The following is a 16,374-nucleotide window of genomic DNA, read 5'->3' on the forward strand; positions in this document are numbered from 1 at the left end:
ATGAAGATGGTACTAGAGTACGGTGCAATCTATTTATATATATATATGTATGTGACAAGTTTTGTAGGAGGAAGGAAGGATAGTATTTTATTTTGGAGTGATTTTTTTTGTTAAATTAGATCGATTTCTCAATTTTATAATATTTCTGCGGTGAAAACGTTCCATTGTATTTTATAAGCACAAGGTGTTACGATTGAATATATAAGCGAGATTAAAGAATGACTATAGATATTGACGTAAAACAAAGCAAGTATTATTATTAGTAAACAACATATAGTTATATATAATGTAAAATGCGCAGGTACAAAAACAAAACAAAAAAACAAAATTTGCAAAAGTTCATGAATATATATATATATAATTTCATGATTTTTCAGTCAGGACCTTTTCGGTTTCGAACTCGTCCGATTCCGAATTAGCCATAATGATTCCGTTATCATCATTGACAGCCCAAATTTCATCTTCGGTAATCATTTCATCAATTAACGTTTCATGAGCAGGGAATAATTTTGACAAGGTCACGTAAACCGTGGCAGCAGACGTGAATCCGTACAGGTAATTAATATCCCATACGTGAATTATGCCGCCGGACAGGTTTAACGATGGTTGCACCGAATTTGCCAGGCCAGGCAAGTTGGGAGTCAACGCGACCACGAACGCGACCACGGCACGCCAATTGATGCCGTGCCAGTATTCGTACCTGCCCTTGGGATCGTACAATGCCGGAATGTCAATCTTTTTGCGCTTCACGATCCAAAAATCAGATGACAGCACGGCAGCCACGGGGGCAAGAAATACGGCCAGGCCGGCCATGAATGTTAACAGTTGCGAGGCTGAGTACACGATCTTCCATGGCTGCATGACCCATCCGCCAATGACGGTGGCAATAAACGCGCCGCGCCGGATATTGATGTACTTGGGAAACAATGAAGTCAGATCGTTAGCAGCAGTGATGACGTTGGCAGACAAATTGCTGTAAAGAATGGTAAGTTTTTTTATAAAAAAAACAAAAAAAAACAATAATAGTAATAAATTTTAGATATAACTATATCTCACTCACGTTCCGATTTGTCCCACGACCCATGAAAATCCAACAAAGAAAGAGGCGCAACGACCTTTGGGTCCGGTCCATTTGGAAGCCAGCACGGTGGGATCCCAAATATATTCGTCATATACAACCTTGGACGCTGACGTGCCAATAATGGCCATGAGAGCCAAAAAAATGGTAATAACAGGCAAGAAAAAAGCTTGCCAGTACTGACCTTTCCTGCCATTCATGTAGCGCGTAAAATCAGGAATGTTGGTAGCCATGGTGGCCCACCCGCCAGCGTTGGACATCATGCAAGTTAAAATCATCCAAGCCCGAGCCGAGCCATGAATTCTTGGTTCCTGCTTCCAAATGTCACCTGACGACTGGGCAAACTTGCACATGCCGGCAGCAACACCGATGCAGCATGCGCTCACGACGATGGCCTTGAACATGAAAAACCACCGGAGCTTGTGAGGCGAGATCATGAGCACGGGCAATTGAATCAACCAAAAAAGCAAGTGCGAGACCATCTGCTGCGTGGTCAAGCCGATATGATCCGGAATGTGATTGGGAATGCGCAAATACGACGGCCAAATGGCGGCGATGCAGAGCGTCAGCGCGAACGATCCAGAGTATGTCTGGATGGCGTGCCAAAACAACGCGGTCACCATGCGAACGACAACGGCAAACTTGGCAAACTGATAACCGAATCCAGACCGGGCAGCCACTGGGTACGGCACATGCAGTGCGGACCCTATCGCACCGTTAAGCACCAACGGGATGGAAATAATAATCATGGCCACTGCCTGCGCCAGCAGGGCCTCACGCCAGGTCAGTCCAATCGAGATCACGGACGACGGGCCTTCCCAACCTTGCATGTTTAGCGCGTCGGAAAACCAAAAGCCAAGGATCGTGAGCGAAGTCCACGTGCGCCGGCTGGCAGGCGTAACATCGTTGTCCTTGTTGGTCCAGACTTCTGGCGGCGCGCAAGAAGACTGTTGCTTAGGGAGAGCCCAAGAAGAGCCTGCGTTGGCCTTGACTTTGCTGATAATTCTTTGCCTAAGCGTCATGTGGTAAATGGTGGGAATCACAAAAGATGGACAGCGAAGGAAGAAGCAGGGGAATTTAATGGGGTATTATAAATGCTTGAAGAGCGTGCGGTGATGCATGATAAGAACTTGAATGATTCATGATAATGAATCAGCCTTTTTAAGACTGACGTTTGACTTTTGCAGGAACAAAGAACAGCAAAACAAACCAGTTTATTATTTATTGCTCGGACTGATAACGAGTTTCCGAACTTTATCGACTTGCAACCTCCGGCCTTGTCTTGCATGCTTTGCCAAGCCCCTGCCAAGCCACACCCAAGCCACAGCCACTCGCGCGGCAGTCAAGCGCAATCGGTACCGATAGCGGCGGCCATTTTCCTATCTGGGCCAAATAACGCAAAGTGTGGCGATCGTGGGGCTCGGCTCGGGAAAGCTTAAGTATTTTAGTTTCAAGATTAACATTATTGTAATACATAATAACTACATATAGTAATACTTGCTACAATTATCCAAATTCATCACAATCATGCCAGTTGGCTTAATTTCTCAATCGCTGCAAGTAAAGCCGGCTCGTCATGTTTTTGTCCCACGACCTGCACGCCGACCGGAAACCCCTGATACGACGCTTGCCTGTCCGCCGGATATAAACTTTCAATCCGTTGTTCCGCTTCCGATTTGGCAGCCGCGAATTCAAACTCGTAATCGTTGCTGGCCAGGTCGATCGTGTGCACCGGAAAGACCGCGGCCGGATAATCCAGCGCGTTCCACATCAGCACCGTCGCGTTCGATGCCAGCGCTTCCTTCGGCCGCGGCAACATGGCCTGCGTTGGCATGAGAATAAACTCAACCGGCTTGCCATCCTTGGTCGACGCCTTGGTCGATGCCCAGTAATCAAGCCATTGCTTTTGCCAGTTCGTGCGGTCTTCCGTGTACTTAAACAGTTCACGAATGCCCTTGCCCTCGGACGGGTACAATCCGCCATCCAGCACGGCTTGCGTCAGCGGCTCCCCCGTCTGCTTGCAAATGTCAATCAAGAAATCACCGCCATCGAGCCGGAAAAAATCACCACAGTTCTTGGCAAGGTCGTCCCCAAGAAGCATGTCCATGTCAACCAGCTCGTGACCGGCAGCTTCGACTTTTGCAACGTAATCATTAAATATCGTCTTGATCGGTTCAAGCATCGGAATGTTGCGAATCACGCCGAGCCGAAGCCGATTGCCAAGTTTGGGTTCAGACCACGGCAGTCGTAGGCACGTTGGATCATAGTTCCATGGCTCGGTTTCGGCAATGGCTCGTTGAATCAACGTCAGGTCACGAGCAGACGTCGTGATCGGCCCGTCCACGCATAAAATGCCGACGTATTCTTCACCGGCTGTCCAATAACCTTTGATATTGTAGTACGGATTGCGCCCCGAAGAGGGCTTAAACCCATAGCACCCGTTCGCGTACGCCGGCACGCGGATGGATCCGCCGATATCGGTGGCCATGCCGACGAGCGAGCCACGAAAGGCGACGATCGCACCGGCGCCGCCTGACGATCCGGCAGCGGAGATGTGCTTCGAATACGGATTCCTGACAGGTCCAAACACATTGTTTTCGGTGTCGAGAACCATCATGGATTGCGGCACGTTAGTTTTCACATACATGATCCCACCCTGGGCTTCAAGCGCATCCACAATGGTTGATGATTCCGGTTCGATCAAGCCCACGTTTGCGGCAATGCCTATGGTCGATTCAACACCTTTTATGTTGTAAGAATCTTTGATCGAAATTGGCAAGCCATGAAGCAAGCCTACGGGTTTGCCATGGATTGCAAAATATTCGTCCTGCTTCTTTGCTGTTTCAAACGCACGGTCAAAGAAAATCTCAGTTAAGCAGTTGCAACATTGTTGCGCAAGCGCGGCTCTCTATCAAACATGAATCGGTGTTAACAAAACGCAAGCCAAACCAAGCAACAAACAAACCTTGCAAAAAGCAATCGTAACTTCCAGAGCAGAGTACTCGCCCTTGTGAACTTTCTCCAGCAATCCAACGGCGTCGTAGTTGCTCGTAATAACAATTTCTCTTTCAGTTAAAATCCCACAAGTTTCAGCAAATTTAGTCAGGTTATCAGGTTGATCAGGCGAAACTTGAATTCTCCATTCAAGTGGAATGGCATCAAGAAGTTGCTTCTGTTTTTTGGCAGCAATAAATTTGTAAACTGGCTCAGTCATAGTGCCGTAAGCTGTGAATTCAGTGTTTTATGGAACAGATTTAAACAATAAAAAAAAAAAAAAAACGAATGGGGGTTTGTCTGTCATGTGAATCGCATGGCATGGCGAAGTTGTCGCCGGTGTTATCGGCCGCGATTGGCTTTTGACTCGACTCGTTTTCAGGGGCGCGCCGTGGTTAGGGCCAGATAAGCTAATTCTGCTGCGCCGGGGCGGCCGCAGGCATTTTGCATGTAACATGTACACATATAGCTCAGCATGCTCCGGCGCTCCGGTACATGTTATTGAAGCAATCATAATCAATTGAATTGGAAACAAAACAAAACAACTAACCAAGATGACCACGCGCTATCAGTGCTTTGGGTAAGTTGAGCGGGTTTGCTGGTGGCAGTTTAGGCGGCCAAGCCACAAACAGTTATCGCCCCAGCTTAACTGTTATATATTAAGTACCGCAAGCAATCAACGCAACACTTATATCTATTGGACACCTCCCGTTACATCATTCTGCTTTTTTGTTTCAATTTTCAAGCCTTGCTGAATTTTGTAATTGAATCTGAATCATGACCGTCGATTCGCAGTTGATAATTGCTGACGCTCGTCCGGCTGCGTTCTCGCTCCCGGTCGGTCGCACGGCGCTTATCATTATTGACATGCAGCGAGATTTTCTTTTACCATCAGGATACGGTGCCATTCAATGTCCTTCACCAGAAATTTTTGCTCAAGTATCGGGCCTGATCAAGCCATGCGCCGACGTTTTAAAAGCTGCCCGCAAGCTGGGCATGACCATTGTTCACACCAGGGAGGGTCACGTTTCTGATTTGTCTGATTGCCCGCCCACAAAACGGGACCGCCAGTTAAACGCCAACAAGCGGCACGTGTTGTGCATTGGCGATGAAGGTCCCATGGGCAGGCTCTTGGTTCGCGGTGCGTATGGGCACGATATTGTTGATGACCTTACGCCTCGCAAGGATGAAGTTATTCTTGACAAGCCGGGCAAAGGTTGCTTTTATAATACTGATCTTCATGAACTTCTTGTTGCTCGTCGGGTAACTCATTTGATTTTTATGGGCGTCACTGCTGAGTGAGTAATCATACTACAGGGCGAGTATTTTTTTTTTTTTTTTTTGCTGGCTAACATTGGCTTGTAGGTGCTGTGTGGCCACGACGTTTAGAGAAGCTAACGATCATGGATTCGAATGTTGCGTGCTAACGGATTGTACTGGCGGGTTTAACAATGCGATCGTGTCTGCCACGAAGGACATGTTTTGCGCTTATGATGGCTTGCTTGGGTACTCTTCCACGTCTTCTGCGTTTCTTAAACTTGCCAATCAAGCATTTCCCAAGCAATTGGCTCAATTGGAACCAACCGGGGCATCGTCTTCATTACTTGCGATTGCAAGCTTGCATGATTCCTTAATCAACAAATCAACTACGGTAACGACCGTGTTGACCCAAGTTTATGATTCCATTACCGCGTCGTCGTCACCTTTGTTTGCAAATATTGTTTCCAAGAAAGCCGCGTTGATCAAGGCCGGCGAGATTGATAATTCAGCCAAAGAATTAGACGACCGGCTTGACTTGCCCATCCTAAGTGGCGTGCCGTTTGCGGCCACAAACGAGTTCAAACCTGATGCCACGATTATTAATCATCTTCAAGATCTGGGGGCCGTTTATTTGGGTGAACTAGCGAGTCACGACGTGATTGAACCGGTTTTAAAATTAGGCGTGGCCTCGTTCGTGCTCACGTCCGTGCCATCATTAAAACTGCCATCATCCTTGGTCATGCACATTTCTTCCAAAGGTTCGTTGCCCACAACTGGCGTTAACCTGTTGTCACCTTCAACTTCTACAATCACGACTGTCGGCTTATCCGTGCTCGACTTGCAAACCGTGTGGGCCGAATTACTTCGCGTGCCAACCAAGCATGATGATGAACCGTTTTTTCAACATTTCCGGCAACGGCCCGTAATCTCGATCGATTACCGCGGGTTCGAACTCGGCCAGGTCAGGTATGCCACGCCGTCCAGTGCTGCGTTGCAATCCTTGCTGCCGTTCGCGCCCGCCGTGGACAAGTTTGATCGCGCCGTGGCTGGATTGCTGGCCAAGGTTGCCGACGCCAGGCTGGTCCCCGGAACCGAAATTGTTGATTATGGCATATTGGCGGCAGCAACTCTGGCACGTGCGCCATCGTCCATAATCTCGATCGAATCAGCCATATCTTCCGCATCTGCGTCCGCATCAACTGCGGTAGAAACAATCCAAAACTTGCAAGCCACTGAATCTGCCAAAGCAAAGATTTATGCCGGGTTTAACTCCGGCATTGAATCACCAGACTTCATTTTTTTACCTTACAATACCAGTGACAATGATGCCGACAGCAAGCAATTTATTTTAACAGCAATTGAAGCTATTGGTGGTGGTGCATTGCTTGTTGGTGACGTCCTCGTGGTTAGTCAAAAAGGTGCTGACGCACGAGTATTGGATTTTGGAGTCGTGGTTAATTAAATGAAATAAACGGAATTAGTTAAACATTATTAAAACTTCTGAAATAATCTGTAAACATGAAACAAAAACATAAAAAAAATTAAAGAGCAAACCAAAACACAAATGCACCCATAAAAATAGATATATATATATGTATATCCAATTACATCCATTCTTCAACATCGCGAGACCGTTGTTGATCATGTTCGCTTGCTCCTCTCATACTTTCGGCACTTTTCGTCTCTGCCCATGCATGTGATACCATTCGCATATGAATAAATTCAAGATTATCTAAGTCATCTGAAGCAGCAACAGCTGCAGTTGTGGCTGACGTGGACGCTGATGCTGAGCCACGACCGTTACTATTAAGAGCGTGATTGATCACGTTCGCACGACCATCCGTAACCAGTGACGTGAAAAAAGCATCATGATCTTGTGAATTTTGAAATTGTGACGTTTGACCCATGCGCATAAACATGTGACCATTTGTAGTAAATTCGTTCACATTATTAGCGTCACCACCACCACCAAGCATTGATGTCATGTCAGGTTGCATTCTGGTGGCATATGCTTGAACTGATTCGATTGGTTGTAAATGACGCAAACTTGCTGCCTGAACCGGGACAACATTAGCAAGTGATTTTTGCTGTTGTTGCTGCTCCTGCTGTTGATGCGAAACGTCTGCCGGCTTTGATAACGCAAGATCAGATCTGCCATTCTTTTTGGTCATATAATTCTTCAACAAATGCTTGCATTCCTCTGTCCAAAGAATGGCGTGTTGCAAAAAATCGGCCCCGTGAACGTTAATCTTAAGCGTCCATTGGAATTCAGAAAGTTTTTCCAAGCAAGCTGCTCGTTCGGCATCGGTGGACGCGGTCATCATGAGCAACGTGCCGAACGTGACAATAATGGCAAAATTATTTTTCGATGCCGCATACCAAAATGTTTGAATATGTTGTGGTTTCAAATTATTAACAAATTCAACCGCGGATATGAATTCGGCAAACGCTGATCGATAAACCATGCCATAAATTTCATACATGGTCATGGACTGATCTCGATCGATTTTGGAAAGAGCGCGCAAGATCGGCCGAAACAAAGCAATCTGAGCTGCATGATAAGCCAAATGAAGATTCCCATTAGCTGAAAGTTCTCCTCGAGTGATATTTTCCATGCGCAAGCATTCAGGTAATTGTTCTAACCAATCTTTTAACCTTATCTGCAACGGCCGAGCCTTTGATAACAATTTTTTAATCTTTTGTTCGTCATTACAATCATTACTACTGCTATTATTGTTATTGTTATTGTTGTCCGAATAAAAATCATTCATGCTGCTGGCACTATGGAATTCATCCAAAATGTCAGACAATATCTGAGTAAGCGCAATTAATTGAATGAACATTATTTTGCCGGTCTCCCGGTTAACGCTTCCTTCCATGGATGCAGAATATATGGGATCATCTGATTCTTCATCGTTCGTCATGGTAATTTCATCGTCAGGAAAGTTATCGTCATTAATTTCTGGCACGATCCAGTTAATCTTATGAATATATGAAGGGCGGCCGCAGGTTAAAGCCATCCATTTGTCTTGAATGTACAAACCCCAGGCCAATCTTTTGCGCAATCCTCGCTCCCATTCAGGAATTGACCACTGGGAAGGATCCAAATGAAGACCAACTTCTTGAGCAATGGCGATGACTTCACCAAGCATGGCCCAAGAATGTGACGGCCGAGTGACTTGGTTACGAAACGTTTGATGTTGAAGTAATAATATGCCAGCTTGCACGGTCGACAGAGTAGGCCGATCAATCTCGCGATACAAATTAATTTGAGCCAACGCTTCCAACGCTGACTGCGTCGGTCGCGGGAATGGGACCAGGTCCGGATCATATGTCCACCAATTGATCGCAAACACGTACAATCCGGCCAAAAGTGATGGTGAAAGTTCAGACGGATTTCTATAAAATTTTTCCAAAAATTCTTGCTTATGAAGAATTGGAAGCGAAGGATGCACGATTCGAAAATATAATCCGACTAATTGTCTGCCAAATTTGCCAATAAGTTCTTGAATCTTGCTAACTTCGATCAGGTTGCCACCGATCGTATCGTCCCTGCCTGACGGATTCGGATGACCAGTTTGAAATAAATTTTCAGATTCAAACACGACAAACGAAACTTGTTCTTTAGGGAACGATGACGTTTCAAGCTGCACCCGTCGGACTTGACGTTTTGTTTGAAAATCGGGTCCCACTGCTGGCAAGCTTACGCGGTCGCGATTATCAAATGAATAATAATTCATCAATACTGGGTCATGCTCAGCAGATGTGCCAATATATGAAATATACTTTCGACATTGCAGGCCTAACGTATTCCGCAGTAATGAATGAGGTAAAAAATCATAATCCGGGAACGGAGAATCAGGCGTAGGAGCAGATTGAATAATCTGTTGCGCCGGAGGCGTAATATTAGAAGCTGGTGATGTGCTTGAACTAGCCTTTCGAGAGTTGGACCTATTTTAATTTTTGTTAACCTGAACTGATATCGATTCTGTAAATTGGGGTAAGAGGGAAATACAATACCGTTTAAGTTTTGCTTTCTTAATGACAGCAGCCAAATTATCGCCGTCTTTTTTATCATGGCCAATGTTTAAAGATAACACGCTAGACATGGACTGAAGACTTGGAATTGGTGAAGAAGACGTAACTGATGAAACTGGAGGTTGAGAAACGGCGGAGCTCAACCCAGGACCGGTTCTAATTGTACGACCAGATTGATTAGGTTCAGGTTCTTGCTCGTTTGATTTTAAAGATGACTGGGTTCCCATTTGATTTTGCTTTTCAAGTTTATCGTTATCGTCATCCTTTTTGGCATCTTTCGAGTTCTTATCCTTCTTGCTGTTGCTATCCTTATTATCCCTGCCCTCTTTTATCTGATCCGTTGAATTTCGACGTTGCCTTTTCCTGGGCGGAGGATTTTCGCTAAACACGCATTCATAATTATGAAAACGGCATAAAAAACATACCGAGTCATTTTCTGAAAACACGCATCTTGATTTCCTGCGCCTACATGCATCACATGGCCTGTCTGGCCGTTTCAACCCGGTTTTGCTATGCGTGGTTTGAACCACAAACATTCTGTATTGTATTGTCGTCTTTAAGTAAACAAACGACACAAAACTTGTACTGCGATCAAACCAAAGGAATCCCAAATGAAAATGAATGAAATGTTTTTAATCGATATAACACGATGCTGTTGAGTCACAAGTTTAAAAAAAAATCGCCCGCGCGAAGACACCAAAAGATAAGAACTTGTGACCGAACAAGCCACGGGGTTGCCTTTTTAATGAATGCTTACTTCCATGCAGACGTCAAAGCACAAAATAAATTCCGGGCAATTGAATTACCAAAAAACTACATGTTGGATATTTTTTTTTTTTCCAAAACTGCTTGTTTTATTTTGTTTTGTTTTTTAATGGCAAAAGATAAGGATCACATAATACATATAATTTTGAGTCAACGCGCCGCATTGGCCGTGGGCCAAACGATACCGTAAATTTTGCCCGGCCGCCGACGTTATATTAAAAGAAGTAATGTAACTAACTATGTTAAATAAGTAATGTAGTTATAACTACGTTAAATATATATTTATTGCAATTTATCCCTTACGATTTCGCATTTGTTACGTCAGTGTTGTGCCAAAACGCCACAATGCAAGCTTTGTGCTCCTCCTTTCCCCCGCCTTTTGTTCGATATTCTAAACGTACAGTTTTTTTCACCATACTGTATTAAATCTGAAACTTTGATATTTTCGTACTTAACAAACATGTTTTACGCAGGCTGGTTTAAAGCTCAATCTCGTCGGCTTCAAAACTTTTTAGAACCTTCTATATAAAACGCCTACTTAAAAACTATTAAGTCACGTACATTATGCCTATTGTAATGTAATGGTATTTTTATTCTTCTGTTATATAATTGCTTATTCAATGTCCCTTTCTGGTTTGTGACCACATTACAAATTACAATTCAAGTCATATATTGTTCTTCTATTGTTTCAAGATCCAAATCTAAAATCTAGTCTTTTGATCCTTCATTCTTTGTTGTGTGTCTATATTCATTTTGTTGTTTAGGTGACATTGCACTCCATACAGCTTCTTTCTGCTTATTTCGGTATAAATAATATACCTTGATGAGACTATAAAACACGATATTCATGCAGGCTACACCAATAATTGCTTGATTCCCTCGATGATACAATGGCTTGTCATCAGCCCTGTAAACATTAGTTGAAATGATATCACATATTTGGCAACACATGTTATAAATAGCAGCTGATAATGTCCGGGTTCTCGCTGAATTAGAATTGCGAGATGTCCAACCAACCTGAATAGCCTGAGTGGAAGGATGTGCTAATATAACTGTTAGAACTGCATATTTGGACCACCGAGAAGAATCTTCGCCAAATATTCTTAACGGAATCAGACAAGCCAAGTACCATGCCTGTAGAAAAATTCCCAAATAACACCGGATATTATCCCATCTTTGACTAATGTATGTAATTGCGATAATGGATAAGAGTCCCGCGATTTGCTTTGGAAGCACCATTAAAATAGATTGAAATGTTGAAAACCCGAGACCTCTTAGAGTGAGTGTCATATATGTCCCAACTGGACCAGCCGGAAGAAACCAAATCACTCTAATCAGATAAATTGGCCAAAGATCAAAATCATTCAATGATTTCCAAATTTCACGCAAATTCAAAGCTTGCCTGTTGTGCATATCACCTTTTGATGGATCACCACGTAAAACTCGATTTACCATAATGATCTCTTCATTAGGCGTGAACCATCCTTTCTTTCCTCTAAACCATGATGCAGTCTTGGTTGGGATAGGTGGCATTAAAATGGCTGCCCATAAACCAACAAATCCCGTAATCGCGCCTTCAATAAGAAACATCCATCTCCAGCCGTCCTTCCCATGAGTCCCATGCATATGAGTAATTCCAAATGCCATAAAAGCAGCTGCAATCTCAGCTACTGTATACGCTGCCCAAAAATACGCAAGTCGTAGTGGAAGCTCAACTGATGTATAGAAATATGACAAATATAAACATACATCTGCAATAAATCCACCTTCAAACGCACCAAGAAGTGCGCGAGTAGCATAAAAAGATCCTTTGGAGCTTAGAGCATATTGGGACATGGCAATTCCAGACCAACAAAGCATTTGAATCGGAATCCACTTATCTGGACCCAATTTTTTTGAAATAAGCTGTGACGGTACTTCTGAAACCAAAAACACAACTCTAAAAATTGTATTTCCGTTATTGAAAACATTAGTCGAAAACCCGAGATCAGTAAGCATATTGTCTGCCACGGCTTGTGAAATATTTGAACGATCAAGTTGAAGAGACATAAAACATAATAGCCACCCATAACATAATTCTCAGGTCAATTTTTCGGACGACTCTCTGTAAAAAAAATAATCAGTAATAAAGTTTTGCCTAATAGTTATATGTTAATTTTCTTACTATTTCCTCCCGCCATGTCCACCTCGCAAACGGATCAAACCTGTAAAGGTTTTCATATTGAGGAATTGATTGATATGCCTTAGCTTTGCCAGGATCATCATAAACTGACGGCTGTGTGGCAATAGCATCTAAGTCCAAATTGGCAGGGCCATTAAAGTTCCAAAAATAATATTTTTTGGGGGCATGAGATCCTTGGGAATATTTATTTTTTCGTTATCGTGATACTCTAAAGATTCATTATCATCATCATGGTCTGATTTTAAAACATAATTTTCAGACGACTTTGTATCTTCTATATTTTCATTAATAGTCGACATCGGTAAGTATCAAGAACGTGGCAGATGGCATGCCGTACCACAGACATGAAGAGATTTAAATAAAAAAATCTCGTTCATCGGTAAAACAGGCTATATTGCACAAGTTTCAATTAATTTGACGTGATACAGTAGAATCATGACAAATATCGAATTAATAAAAAAAAAGAAAAAAAAATAATAAACTGCTTGTGAAAAGAGACTCACTCATGCTTCACTTTGAATCATATATCAAGCTTAATAAAAAATAAGCTGTTTTTCGGCAATTCAAATAAGCTTTTTTTTCGGCCCGGTACTGAATACGCAATCATTAATTTCGCATTTGTTGGGATACAAAATAAACCATCTGCAAATAAACACGCACTTTTAATATAACGGTCTTGTTCAATACAACTTCTTGCTTGTAATATATTGTTATTGGTAAATTACGATTCAATGGTTATATTAGGTGTTAAATTTTGTATTTCCGAAAAGTTCATCTAGTGAGCCGCACGATGTATATCCAATTCCCTTTGCTTCACCATTTTGCTTGTACAAGTACTTCCTTGTCGGCCGAAAAATTAATTTACAGAAAGCCCGATAATGCATTATATATTGCATTCTAGATTCAAACAGAAGAGAGAAAAACTTTCTCAGCGGGAGGCGGCCGCGAGCTATACATACAATAGCATTTTAGGTTCGGGACGGCTAGTTATCACGTGAAATTCGATTTGTTCAAAAACATGTTGGTTGTCAGGGTAAATTTGTTCACGCTACAGCTTAAATTTAAATAGGAGATACGATTGTCATAGGTACATTGTTCAGGCCTCAGCTTTACGATTAACTAGGATTAACTACGACTAGTACAAATTTTGACTGTATCGTAGCAGCAGCATCACAAAGTGCGCTATTTGTATTTATACAAGTAAAACAATTCTATTCTGATTTAGATACAGTACGTTATTACATACAGCCGATGTTAGACTATTGTGCGATAGATACATCCTGATATCTGGGGTAAAGCCGCATAAGGGGGGTGGGGACATGACATGGGAGAAAATGACTACGGCATACACTTGTAAATATAAGCACCCCCCCAATCAAATATTAAATAATAATAAAAAATACAATAACTTAAACTGATTCGTGTTTGTTGTAATATTCAACAACTTTCTGAACTTCAAGCTCCGAACCTAAAAAGATGCCACTTCGAGCATGAATCTGACTTGGCACAATGTCAAGAATTCGTTGCTTTCCATTTGTGGCTAATCCGCCAGCTTGTTCAACCAGGAACGCCATGGGAAAGCATTCGTATAACAATCGAAGCTTGCCGTTTTTAGATTTAACATCAGCGGGATATGCAAAAATGCCGCCGTATAATAATGTTCGATGCATGTCCGCAACCATGGAACCAATGTATCTGGCAGAGTATGGCTTGCCGCCAGCAGGTGGAATTTTTAAAGATTCAAAATATTCCCTGGTTGCAGTGTCCCAGTAAACGGTGTTACCTTCGTTGACGGAATAGATTGATCTTGACTTTGGAATTCGAATCTAATGAACATTGGATTAGCATTAATATATATATATATATATATATAACGTGCATCCGATGCAAATGTACATACGTCAGGGTGAGTGAGAATAAATTCGCCCAAGGCATTGTCAAGAGTAAAACCATTGACGCCATGGCCAGTCGTGAGCACGAGGTTAGCTGAAGCACCATACATGGTATAGCCAGCGGCCACCATCTCACTTCCGGCGCGAAGAACGTCTTCAATCGTACCAGTAGAACCTTCTTGCAACTTGTAAACACCGAAGATGGTGCCGACAGAAACACCGGCGTCCAAGTTGGATGAACCATCAATAGGATCACAAACAACGCAGTACCGGCCATCACCTTCGAACACAATGATGTCTTCTTGCTCTTCAGATACTAGCACCTTAACCTTACCGCTGGCCCGCATGGCATTAATAAAAATCTCATCGCCGATCACGTCGAGTTTTTTTTGATCGTCACCAGTTGCATTGGACGCACCAGCCAGGCCGATCAGATTGACCAACGTTGCTCGTCGAATGTTATGAGCAATGAATTTGAACGCAAATTGAAGCGAATTGAGCAGCAACGTAAAGTCACCAGTGGCAGTAGTGCCAGCTCGGGCCGATTGCTCGGTGAGAATAAACCGGGTCAGGGTTACAATGTCAGTGCGAATCTCGTTCAAGCTATCACCCGAGCCCGTGCTGGTGCTGAAGCCATTGTGATCTGTAGAAGTCATGGTAAATAAAGCAAGGAAAGAATGGAGGCAACTGAATGGCAATGGCGAGGAAGGTGCTAAAGCTACACCTATATAAGTTAAGTTACCATGAAGGTCGGGGTCAATCAGCATCCGGAGCGTCAGCGATTAAACCACCGGGTATGGACCGAGGCACAGCCGCCCGTGCGTCGTCAAGCTTGCGGTGTTAAACCCCACAACCGCGCACGAGTTAGGTGCAATCTAAGGCACATATTCTTTACATTCATTAATTGACGATTGTTCGCGTGCCAACAGCAAGTGCGCCCTTGGTGACGTAACATCGGAAGCCTGTCCCATAGTTGCTTCTCGGAAAAACACGGATCAAATATAGCCTATTATGGGGCCGTCTTCTGCCCCGCCTTTGTTTTTCCGAAACCGGCAATTCATCCTGGCACGGCCAGCCGGCATTAAGCACGTGACTATCTTTTTCATCCCGCAGACTATATTTCCGCTTTGTAACGCCATAATATCTTGTCCCATTCAGAATCGCATTCTGATGTACTTGCATAAGAGTACTATTACATGTTAAAATATATGGATTGATCGACGAACGTACCCCAAAGATAATTTATATTTTTGTTATAATCGAAAACGTTGAACAAATTTAGTTGAATACTAAAATAAATAAATTAGGTGGACTGACTAAATGATGGAAGTTCGCGAGCAACAAAAATGGATTAGTAATCAAGAACAGGCTGTTAAAGAAAGCGGGCGTGACAATATTCGACAATTTCAGTGAGCGCAGAATTCTGTTAGGATTGCGCGCTTCTAGAAAAGATTAGCCTCGCTCAATAGACAACAAAGATACAACAAAGAAAAATTTTACCGGAAATAGTTTAATTACTGGAAGGAAATAGCTATGACCTGCCCTAAGCCAAAGATAGTACGTGTTATCAGCCACCGCGCAGAAGGTTGAACACTGGTTTGCTCCCCTTCGGGACTCAGACGAGTTCCGTTCTCACTAAACTACATAAACTAGAGGGGGGAATTTTTTACCAAAATAATTGAGTGATCCAAACGCGTCACTAAAGTGAATCGAAACGAACACAAAACAAGAACCCACGAATAACTTAATGACCTGAAGAGGGAAATAGTGATTCAGTAAAGGAATTTCATCACAATGACAAAATCTCCGTTTATTGATAATATTAAGACGAAGTTGTCCAGTATCCCCGAGGATGTACTCCAACATTAGTGCAAAAACTAGCAAATTATTTTGTAAAAAATTAAAAATAAGTTATTTTTAGTAGACAAAAAAATTTGCCTCGGGAGGGAGTCGAACCCACGACCTTGAGATTATGAGACTCACGCTTTAACCAACTAAGCCACCAAGGCGTTCAACGAAAATTGATAATTTTTTGCTTCTCAAAATTTAATAAAAGTAATAATTTCCCATAAACCGCGATCACAATTCGGTCTGCCTTTGCTGGGAGTCATTCAAGATAGATAGTCAATAGTTTAAGGAGTGTCTGGGTTCTGTGGGTACCCTTT

At 43.0% G+C, this 16,374-nt stretch overlaps 6 protein-coding genes and 1 non-coding gene across 7 annotated transcripts; 1 reads left to right on the top strand and 6 right to left on the bottom strand.

The window, feature by feature from the left end:
* Positions 1-142: 142 nt before the first annotated feature.
* On the bottom strand, positions 143-2,495 carry V1514DRAFT_335502 (permease for cytosine/purines, uracil, thiamine, allantoin-domain-containing protein). The gene is made up of 2 exons (XM_066928406.1): positions 1,061-2,495; positions 143-973 (listed from the first exon to the last, which is right to left on the bottom strand). The coding sequence occupies exons 1-2, from the start codon at positions 2,098-2,100 to the stop codon at positions 364-366; spliced, it is 1,650 nt and encodes a 549-aa protein (XP_066781784.1). The 5' UTR covers positions 2,101-2,495; the 3' UTR covers positions 143-363.
* A 27-nt stretch (positions 2,496-2,522) lies between these two features.
* V1514DRAFT_310486 (amidase signature domain-containing protein) lies at positions 2,523-4,664 on the bottom strand. Its single transcript, XM_066925772.1, has 2 exons — positions 4,044-4,664; positions 2,523-3,986 (listed from the first exon to the last, which is right to left on the bottom strand). Exons 1-2 carry the CDS (start codon positions 4,290-4,292, stop codon positions 2,604-2,606), a joined length of 1,632 nt encoding a protein of 543 aa, XP_066781785.1. The 5' UTR covers positions 4,293-4,664; the 3' UTR covers positions 2,523-2,603.
* Positions 4,665-4,786: 122 nt separating this feature from the next.
* On the top strand, positions 4,787-6,820 carry V1514DRAFT_335506 (Isochorismatase-like protein). The gene is made up of 2 exons (XM_066928407.1): positions 4,787-5,370; positions 5,438-6,820. The coding sequence occupies exons 1-2, from the start codon at positions 4,850-4,852 to the stop codon at positions 6,792-6,794; spliced, it is 1,878 nt and encodes a 625-aa protein (XP_066781786.1). The 5' UTR covers positions 4,787-4,849; the 3' UTR covers positions 6,795-6,820.
* Positions 6,804-10,089, bottom strand: V1514DRAFT_353868 (fungal-specific transcription factor domain-containing protein). The gene is made up of 2 exons (XM_066929565.1): positions 9,353-10,089; positions 6,804-9,283 (listed from the first exon to the last, which is right to left on the bottom strand). Exons 1-2 carry the CDS (start codon positions 9,904-9,906, stop codon positions 6,937-6,939), a joined length of 2,901 nt encoding a protein of 966 aa, XP_066781787.1. The 5' UTR covers positions 9,907-10,089; the 3' UTR covers positions 6,804-6,936.
* A 613-nt stretch (positions 10,090-10,702) lies between these two features.
* On the bottom strand, positions 10,703-12,335 carry V1514DRAFT_156154 (major facilitator superfamily domain-containing protein). The gene is made up of 3 exons (XM_066924515.1): positions 12,300-12,335; positions 11,278-12,239; positions 10,703-11,223 (listed from the first exon to the last, which is right to left on the bottom strand). The coding sequence occupies exons 2-3, from the start codon at positions 12,182-12,184 to the stop codon at positions 10,844-10,846; spliced, it is 1,287 nt and encodes a 428-aa protein (XP_066781788.1). The 5' UTR covers positions 12,185-12,239; positions 12,300-12,335; the 3' UTR covers positions 10,703-10,843.
* A 1,391-nt stretch (positions 12,336-13,726) lies between these two features.
* V1514DRAFT_321657 (fructose-1,6-bisphosphatase class 1/Sedoheputulose-1,7-bisphosphatase) lies at positions 13,727-14,865 on the bottom strand (the record flags this gene model as incomplete). The annotated part of the gene is made up of 2 exons (XM_066926056.1): positions 13,727-14,143; positions 14,218-14,865. The coding sequence occupies 2 exons, from the start codon at positions 14,863-14,865 to the stop codon at positions 13,727-13,729; spliced, it is 1,065 nt and encodes a 354-aa protein (XP_066781789.1).
* Positions 14,866-16,144: 1,279 nt separating this feature from the next.
* Positions 16,145-16,218, bottom strand: V1514DRAFT_t85. Its single transcript has one exon. It is a non-coding gene; the product is annotated as a tRNA-Met (tRNA).
* Positions 16,219-16,374: the final 156 nt, after the last annotated feature.

This window comes from Lipomyces japonicus (genome assembly GCF_038497905.1).
Source record: "Lipomyces japonicus strain CBS 7319 unplaced genomic scaffold V1514scaffold_41, whole genome shotgun sequence".
Classification (NCBI taxonomy): domain Eukaryota; kingdom Fungi; phylum Ascomycota; class Lipomycetes; order Lipomycetales; family Lipomycetaceae; genus Lipomyces; species Lipomyces japonicus.